The sequence below is a fragment of the Juglans regia genome, chromosome 4 (assembly GCF_001411555.2).
Source record: "Juglans regia cultivar Chandler chromosome 4, Walnut 2.0, whole genome shotgun sequence".
Lineage (NCBI taxonomy): Eukaryota > Viridiplantae > Streptophyta > Magnoliopsida > Fagales > Juglandaceae > Juglans > Juglans regia.
Genome location: NC_049904.1, coordinates 2,228,078 through 2,237,783, shown reverse-complemented (window position 1 = coordinate 2,237,783; position 9,706 = coordinate 2,228,078). Strand labels below are relative to the sequence as shown.

The 9,706-nt window shown below is 36.1% G+C and overlaps 1 protein-coding gene across 6 annotated transcripts; it reads left to right on the top strand.

The window, feature by feature from the left end:
* Nucleotides 1-1,964: 1,964 nt before the first annotated feature.
* On the top strand, nucleotides 1,965-9,001 carry LOC109000808 (acetyl-coenzyme A carboxylase carboxyl transferase subunit alpha, chloroplastic-like). Of its 6 annotated transcripts, none has more exons than XM_018977823.2 (12): nucleotides 1,965-2,212; nucleotides 2,714-3,101; nucleotides 3,194-3,268; nucleotides 3,897-4,004; nucleotides 4,140-4,300; nucleotides 4,443-4,557; nucleotides 4,640-4,794; nucleotides 5,610-5,661; nucleotides 5,746-5,814; nucleotides 6,488-6,565; nucleotides 6,648-7,818; nucleotides 8,657-9,001. In XM_018977823.2, exons 2-11 carry the CDS (start codon nucleotides 2,775-2,777, stop codon nucleotides 7,815-7,817), a joined length of 2,310 nt encoding a protein of 769 aa, XP_018833368.1. In that variant the 5' UTR covers nucleotides 1,965-2,212; nucleotides 2,714-2,774; the 3' UTR covers nucleotide 7,818; nucleotides 8,657-9,001. The 6 variants fall into 6 exon arrangements, with proteins under 6 accessions (XP_018833368.1, XP_018833367.1, XP_018833364.1 ...); XM_018977822.2 differs by having other exon boundaries at nucleotides 8,616-9,001; XM_018977819.2 differs by having other exon boundaries at nucleotides 8,607-9,001.
* Nucleotides 9,002-9,706: the final 705 nt, after the last annotated feature.

Below are 9,706 nucleotides of genomic sequence, written 5' to 3'. Positions count from 1 at the left end.
ATTTATAAATTTATTCTTATAAAATTTATTTATAGTTGTAGTACATCTTATTACCAATTACTATAGTCTTATTATAATTATGAAAATATTAAACTTTATATTTTTAAACTAGCTGATATGATAGGGGTTTCCACCACACCATTTTATTTAGATTAACAACAACTAAATTTATAAATAGATTTTCTAAAACACCAAAAAAAGGGAGTAGAGGCCAAGTGGAAGCTAGCAAACCCATGTTTGTGCTGCTAAAGAATACCATTTTTATAATATATTTTATGAAAATAAATTATATTAACTTCCAGGTTTTATGAAATTTAAAATCATATTAAGTTTTGTGAGCAATGTCACCAACCGTGAAAAAATAAAATAAAGTTGTGCATCAACCCAAAAATAAATAAAAAATAAAAACAAAAACAAGTATAAATATAAATATAAATATAAGAGTAATGAATTGTACAAATATTGCATACTCTTTTAAAAAAAAGTGGAATTTTTTATTAAAAAATTAATTTTTATGTGAATATTATATTTATTCAATTATTTCAAAAAAAAAAAAAGCAATACTTACGTACTACAAATATTATTTCTTGAGAGTAGTTAGTATGAGAAATAATAATTGTAATCGTAAGTGTACAAACGTCGTACAATCATTTTAAAAAAATGAATAAATACGAAATCTACATAAAAAGAAATTAATTTTTTAATAATAAAATATATATTTTTTTAAAATGACTGTATGACATTTACAGACTTCACGATTATAAATTACATTAGTATTTATGTGCAGACCACCAAACTTAACCTAACCTTACCAACAAATTACCACGTACACAGACAAGTCTCCTGTCCGATACGATACTCCAGACAGCACGTCAGCCAAATTTTAGATTGATTCGCATTCTCGGCATTTTTTGTCCCATTTTGGGAGAGATAAAAATAGCCTTAGAATGGTCTGTACTTTGATGGCCCAAACATTTTCCTAAGTAAGTCCATTTTGACGGTAAGAATACTATAAAGAGTAGAGAAGTACTGTTACATTATATATTATCTATATAATATAATTTAATATATAAGATTTAAATTTTTAAACTTATTGTCCTAATCAAATTGTGCCACGTGGATGGTGTATTTGGCATAAAAATATTTAAATAGAATAGAACAGAGCTTAATTAAACAAGCAGTTAAAAGAGCCACGTACATTAACTAAACACTCGAGAGCCTCCATCTTAATTTGTAAGGCCAAAAAATAATGTATTTGACACAATAATAAATAAGTTTTTAAATTATCTAAGAAATTTTTTTCTCTAAACAAAATATTATAAAAATAAGTTTATAAATTAATATGACTTTTTAATTATATCTTTTTTTTAAAAAAGAAGACGGTATTCTACATAGTTAAATACATCATATGTGATATACATTGGGGAGGAGGTCGAACCTATGATCTCCATTTTGGAGATGTGGGTCTCGTGCCATCAAGACACATGTCATTGGCTAAAAAGATAATATTAAATATTAATTAATGGTTATATTTATACGTGGAATTCAAACATATTATTTTATAAAAAGTCTTACATTTGGCACATTTACTTAATTAATAAGTAATTTATTATTTTATTTAAATACACATATTAAATATTAATTAATAGTCATATTTATACGTAGAATTCAGACAGGTGAAAAAATTCAAAGCAAATTACATCTGAATCGGACGAATAATAGTCGTGAAATGTGTAAATATCATAGAGAAGAGAAAGATTTATTATTAAAAAATTAATTTATTTTATATAAATCTTATATTTATTTATTTTTTTTTAAATAATTGTGCAACACTTGATTGTAAGAATCATTTCAGGAGTCCAATAGACAGGCACGTGTGGAGGGAAGTGCAGACACATGCCGAGCAAGCGTAGAAGAGGCCGTCTGTTAACGGCCAAACCGAAAAAAGCTGGTCCCTCCCTCCATCGGCTTCGCATAGGAAGTATCGCCACCCACACGCACTCCCTCTCACGCACACAGAAGAAAAGAAAGCCCCCAAAACACAAGAGGCAAAATATATTTCTCGGTTTGACGATCTTTACAATGCTACTCCCCCTCGGGCCTCTCTCTCATTGCTTAATAATCTCCATTCACCCCAACATTCCTCCCAACCACTTTGAAGCTTAGCCTTCTTCCTTTTCCCTCTCTTACAGATCCTCTCCAGACTTTCCCGGTAAATTTCTTTTTTGTTTCTTGTAATCTGCTCTTTTGGTTTCTCTTTGTGCTGATCCTGAACTTGGGTTCGGTGCATGTTGAATCCGTGGTTAGGATTGTCGTATTCTTCCTAAATTGTTGTTATGCTTAGTTGCCGAGAAAATGATGGAAGGAACGTCGAGAAAATGAAAATAATTTTGTGATCCTGAGCTTTTATTTGTTTGGCTTCAGTGCTTTCTACAATTGCGGAAGCTCCGCTTAGCTAAATGGATGCCGAATATTTAAATTAGGAGTAGTTGATTGGAAACTTTTGTGAGAAATCCATTATCGAGTGCTTTCTTTTTGTTTCTCCGTTCTCTTTGTTATCCGCTTTCTTCTGTTTCCCTGTTTTGTCTAGAGCAACCAAATTTGGCACTTCCATACGTTCTTTTTAATGTCGAATAAAGCGTTACTGTGTTTTTTCTGAGATATTTTGTTCTTTTTCGAGATTTATGATTTCTATAGCTGTATTTGGAATTAGGAGATCTAGTTGGGGGATTCGGCTGAGTGAGTTCGAACAAGTCGACGTTCTGATTCGGAGAATGGCTTCCATACCTCATTCTCCGGCTGCATTCGTCGGAGCTTCGGCTTCGGATCTTCTGCGGAGCTCGAGCAACGGCGTCAGTGGCGTTCCTCTTAGAACCCTAGGAAGGGGGCAATTTGGCGCGAGGAGGAGAGATTTTGCGGTCGTAGCAAAGATTAGGAAGGTGAAGAAGCATGAGCATCCGTGGCCGGATAATGCGGATCCCAATGTTAAAGGTGGGGTCCTTAGCCATCTCTCGCATTTTAAGCCGTTGAAAGAGAAGCCCAAGCCCGTAACTTTGGAGTTCGAGAGACCTCTTCTTGATCTAGAGAAGAAAATCATTGATGTAAATCCCATTTACAGTTGTTATAGCTTCTTCGTTGAGCTGAAACTTTTCCAAAGTTTGGTTTAATGGTTGGCTCTCATAATTGAGTGCAGGTCCGGAAAATGGCTAACGAAACTGGTCTGGACTTCAGTGATCAGATTATTTCATTAGAGAATAAATATCAGCAGGTTTGATGAACTATATGTTGATGAGGCTTGCATTCATTAGTTTCAATAAATGACCTAACGACTTTTCTTTGACTATTTTAATACAAAGCAGTGTATGGTGATAAAAAGTGATTATGTATTAAGACCTCAGATAACCGGCATATGTTATTTTCCCAAGCATTGATTTACAAGTATGTCAAAAATTAATTAGGTTTATGAATTCTGCATCTTTGCAATAGAGGTTGGCTTTACAGATCCTATTTTTTGGAAGTGCCATTGGGAGTTATTGAGAATTTTATTTCTATAATGGAATTGCACACGTTCTTTACTTGTTCTGTAAACCCTAAAAAATCATTTAAGTGTGCCAGGATAAGAAGCTTGGCTCTCCTAGGAGTCTAAGATGTAAGCCTTAATATGTTTAACCTTATAATGGATTTGTGGAAAATCTGAACACAAATTCCTGTTGATAGCCTCCTATTGATACTTATGATGATGGACCTACCTCATGCAATCTGCTTAACAAATGTTCTGGGAAGTCACTTACAAAAAAATGTTTTGGGAAGTCGATGCTATACTGCAGATGATGGAATCTTATCAAAATAGTTACTGGTTCTGAAATGCTCTCACTACTCTCCATTTTTCTTTTCAGGCGTTAAAGGATTTATATACGCATCTCACTCCTATACAGCGTGTTAATATTGCACGACATCCTAACAGACCAACTTTCCTTGATCATGTGTTTAGCATTACTGAAAAGGTCTGGTACTCATATTCTCATTTGCTTTTAAAGTTTTCTTCTTTCTTAATAGTTTACTAGATTTTGCCTTTGGGCTTGTGGATGCTCAATTAATTATATCTTAAATGTTTTTTTGGATATACCCCTTATTTACAGTTTGTGGAGCTTCATGGAGATCGGGCTGGGTACGATGATCCGGCTATTGTTACTGGTATAGGAACCATAGATGGTAGGAGGTACATGTTCATGGGCCACCAAAAGGGTAGAAATACAAAAGAGAACATTCAACGGAACTTTGGGATGCCTACTCCCCATGGGTGTGTGGAATGATAAAGACGTGTTTCTTTGATTAATTAGCTTTGACATGGAAGAGAATCCTTTGTTTCAACCTATTTGTCAAGTTCTTGATTACTCAACTTGTTAGTATCAGACCTTAACGGAAAATTTATTATCATACAGTTACCGGAAAGCTCTTCGTATGATGTATTATGCAGATCACCATGGGCTTCCCATAGTTACTTTCATAGACACCCCCGGGGCATATGCAGACCTTAAATCTGAAGAACTAGGCCAAGTATGTGGACAACTGTAACTTGAAATTTATACGATTGTCTTTTAGTGCAGGCTATTAATATTTAAGTCTTATGTATATGCAGGGTGAAGCCATTGCGCACAATTTAAGGACCATGTTTGGTTTGAAGGTACCCATTGTTTCTATTGTCATTGGGGAAGGTGGCTCTGGTGGTGCTCTTGCCATTGGCTGTGCTAACAAATTGCTCATGCTTGAAAATGCAGTTTTCTATGTTGCCAGGTGATTTGAGCTTGGATTTCTTCTCATTGCAACTCCTTAAGATAGTACTAATATTCTGTCGGATATGTGCCTTCTTTTCTACTGCATATTACATAGACCTTATATGGGTGGTATGTTAGCATTATGGGTTATCAATCCAAATCATCAACGACTTGGAAGGGAGGGGTGGATTTGACCATATTTCTGGAATAATTGCATTGTCTTGATGATAATTCAGAAGTCTGTAAAGTCCTGTGTTAGAATGGATTACTAGTTGCCAATTGCCAACCTGCACCTTGTGTTTCCTGTCTACCTCTTTGTTCATTTGATAATAAGTCACAGAAGTCTGTGATAATTGCTTGTGAGGCTGCTCGAATATTCTTTTTGGTATTAATGATATATGCCGTCATTTTTAAAATGAGTCGAATCTCCTTTTAGGTGTTAGATGCTACAGCATAGTACCTGGAAAAAAAAAAAAAAGAGAGAGAAGTTTTTGTCTGGTTATGCAAGACGGGGGATATGTTACTGTACTCTAATGGCACTTGGTGCCTGCCTAAGGACATTGCCTCACATAACATACTTTTCTCTTTAGCTTTGTATGGCCACACCCCTGGCACACACACCCCACATGCTTTTGATATGAATATTGCTATCACTGTCTGGCCACCCAAAGTCATAGTCCTACCCATGAATGAATTATATGGTGTAGATTTCTTATTTCTTTCCTGTTATGGATATATTTCCGTCTGGATTAGTTAATGTAAATGGTTGTGCTTTCATATCTGTATGTGCTGATTTTTTTCTTTGGTTTTGGCTTTATTATTGTCATGCGTCAGTCCAGAAGCATGTGCAGCAATCTTGTGGAAAAGTGCCAAAGCGGCTCCTAAGGTTTTACAACTTTCACTCTTTGGCTTGTCTATCAGTGGTATTTATTGTTTTAACTATAATCAATAACAAGTTTCTTCTTTGCAGGCTGCTGAGAGGCTAAAGATTACTGCGACAGAGTTGTGCAGACTGCAGATTGCAGATGGCATTATCCCTGTAAGCATCCTTTCTTATATGTTCTATTCAGCTGTCTGTCTTCCATTCTCTTAAATGACTTCTACCGATGCTAACCATGACAATCAGCACCTTATCCAAACAGTAAACGGAGATGACACATGGGTGTTTGCATGCATACTTGACGAGATGTATCTACTGCTGTATGGGGCAAAAGAGAGCTTCTTAGAACCAACATTTTTTCCTGTTTTTCTTTTTTCTTTTATCCTTTCTCTGGATATTTCCTGTGACTAAAACATCTGTAGGTATGATCTAGATGTGTGAATTGGGCAATCTATTTAACTGCCAAAAAGTGATTCAGGCAATCTATTTATGTATGGTACTCGAGTAGATAATCAATATTTTAGGAGTAATGGTAGAAACTTTCAAACTACCTATCAAAACAAGAGTAATGATAGATACTCAATCCTTTTTACAACTCTTTTTGCAAAATTTCGTTTTCCTTTAGGAGGGCATTTATGCAAATCAAATGAAAACTTCTAAAAGTTTGGTATTTTTGATGAAGTGGCACAATCAAATTGTTTGGTTGTGAAATGGATTGTAAAATAGCTGTCCATTTTATTATTCATATTTTAATTATTTTTTTAATTGTCTTAACCTCAATAACAACTGTTATTTCAATTTGATGATCCCTTCTACATTTAACCTTTAACAGGAACCACTTGGTGGTGCACATGCGGATCCATCCTGGTCCTCAAAACAGATAAAAAAGGCAATTAATGAATCAATGGATGTAAGTGCCTTTCTCATGGGAATCTTAAAAATGATTGAAGGCATCCAGTATTAGTCTCATTTAAGATCTGTCATTTCTATAGGAACTCATGAAGATGGACACACAAGATCTTCTGAAGCATCGCATGCTTAAGTTCCGCAAAATCGGTGGTTTTCAGGAAGGACTTCCAGTAGATCCGAAGAAGAAGGTCAACATGAAAAAGAGAGATGAGCCCATCAGGAAGACTTCCGATCAAAACATAGAGGATGAGGTCAAAAAACTCATGCAACGCAGATTGGATGCCAAGGAGCCCTCTGTCACACCTCCACGGTTGGGTCTGGCTGAGATGATGGAAAAACTGAGAAGAGAGGTTGATCGTGAATTTTCTGAGGTTGTCAAAACCATTGGTCTGAAGGACAGGCTTGTGATGTTACGTGAGGAATTTTCAAAAGTAAATTCACAGGATCAACTTGTGCATCCAGCCCTGAAGGACAAGATCGAAAAGCTTCGGGATGAGTTGAACCAGGGCCTGTCTGCGGCTCCTAATTATGAAAGGTTGAAGCATAAGCTAGACATGTTGAAGGAATTATCTAAAACCAAAAGTCTTGCTGAAAAGAATAATAAGGCTGCCGCATTAAAGCAGGAGATCAATAGAAAATTTACAGAAGTCACAAATCGGTCTGATATAAAGGAGAAATTCAGGGCACTGAAGGCTGAAATTGAAAATTCTGGGGCATCGACAGTCATGGATTTGGACTATGGGCTAAGGGAGAAAGTTATGAAGGTGAAGAGAGATATAGAGTTAGAGTTGGTTGATGCTTTCAAAGCCTTGGATTTGGATGTTGAGGTTGTTAAGTCGAAAGCGAAGGAGCTCAGTGAACAAGAGACTTCATTCTCAGATGTCAAAGTCAAGATAGAAGAGTTGAATGAAGAAATCAAGGAAGGAATTGAAAACGTAATCAAGTCATCGGATCTAAAGGATAAAATCGAGTTACTGAAGTTGGAGGTTGCAAAGGCAGGAAAGACACCTGGTCCAGTGTCCAAAAATAGAATTGCAGCTTTGGAGCAACAGATTAAACAGAGCCTTGCAGGGGCCTTAGATTCTTCAAACTTAAAAGAGAAACATGAGAAGCTCAAGGCAGAGATTTCTAAAACCATTGAATCTTCTGGAGGACTAGATGGAAGTCTGAATGGACAATATCTGAGAGAAGATGGTTCTTCTACATATGCTGAACCAAGAGTAGAGATCGGTGCAAATAGCACCTTTGCTTGATGTGAGTTCATCTGCTTTCGTTGTGTCAAATTCGTTTTCTTTTCCCACTCTTGTCCACTCCTCTTATCGACCAGATAAGTCTTTAACTTTTTGGTCGGAATAATTGTGGGGTTATGATTTTTTATATTATTTTTTAGAAAATTGGCTAATAACTACTTATAAAAAAAACAAATTGGCCAATAACCTCTTTACTTTGTCTTGATTGAGATTCTTTCTGTACAATTTTTTAGGCATTCTATAAGATTGACATGTTGAAAATTCTTTTTGTTTTTTTTAATTTAAAGATATACTCAAATTTGGAAAAATATTTTTCTAAATTTTAGTATAATTTTGAATTTAAAAAAAAAAATTGAATTTCCTTGTGTCAGTTATACAGATTACTACATGTTTTCCGTTACGTCAGATGGACAGAATTAGTCAATGATGAGTCAATTTTCAAATTTGTCATAGCACCTTGGGCTATTCTTCCAAAAACAAATTGCACAGGGGCGAGTCTTAATCGAAGCAAAGTACATGGGGAAACTGGCCAAATTTTCCTTATGTTTTTTTAAATAAGAAAAGAAAACATTGGTATTTTGTTTTCAAGACTTCAGAGTTCAGAGACTAAAACTCAGATTACTTCTTCCCGACTCAATGATCCGGGTAAAAAGGGTTGCACCCGGAACTTTGGACTATCATATCTTATTTTCTTAACTATCCATTTGGAACTTTGGACAATCATGCATGCTCATTAATTTATGGCATTGTGCAGTTTGATATCAGTATTTTGCTGGTTTCTTGTTATTGAAGGAGGTTTAGATAAAATTGTGGCGATTGACGAGACAATTGAAGCTGTGCAGATTCCTGGAAGAACATCAACCTTAAGCTGTCTTCACTGCCACCAGCATGCATTGCTTATATCTGGCTCCAATCCATGAGGTTTTGCATCTATAGAAACATAAAGGGACACAGCATAACTGCATATTTTCCAACCAGAATGGGGAAATTTATATATAAAGTTGTTACAGCCTAGCAGCTATCCAGTTCCTTTTGTTTGTTATTCTCTTTTGCCTAGAACATATTCCTCTCTATTTAGACACGGAAAACTTTGTATAGGTTGCCGAGTGTCAATTGAGGCTATTAAAGCTTCCCAAGATTTGAAATAACGTGTTTTGGTTTATTATTCATGTCTTCTGTTTGGCACAGCCTAGTATATATATATTAGTAAAGCGTGCATGTGCTTGATTCCTCGTTATCGTATAGATTAAAAATTTTAAATGAAAAATGAAAACTTCAATTCAATAAGAATAAATAATTTGAAATCATGTACACGTGCATCATGCTTAATTCCTCGTTAAGCATGCACTTGGAACACTCATTTATGGATTGATGTTCCCTGGGCTTTACATGATGCTAGTCAAGGGGTTAAACACTTTTGTTATCTGTAGTGCTAGCTCGGGGGCAAGAACTTTTGCCTTTCAGTGGTGCTAGCCTAGGTGCGAGTGCTTTTGCCTTTCAAGCAGTGTTCGCCCAGGGACAAGCACTTTAGTCCTCCAAGATGCTCTCCAAACTCTGCAAGCAGTTTTGTTATTCATGGTGCTCACTCGGGGGGTGAGAAATTTTTACCTTTAGGTGGTGCTAGCTAAGACGAGAATTTTTGTTCTCCACGATGCTCGATTAGGGCGAGCACTCTTGGTCTTGCAAACACTCACCTGGGGCGAGCACTTTGCCTTCCAGTGATGTTCGGCAAACAACAAGCACTTTGCTCTCCACCATGCTCACTTGGGCCTAGCACTTTGCCTTTCCAGTATGCTTATCGCAAGGCGATCACTCTTGCTCTCCGTGTTGCTCGCACATTAACCCGAGCATTTTTCCATTCAGTGATGTTCGCTTGGGGGGCAAGCAGCATC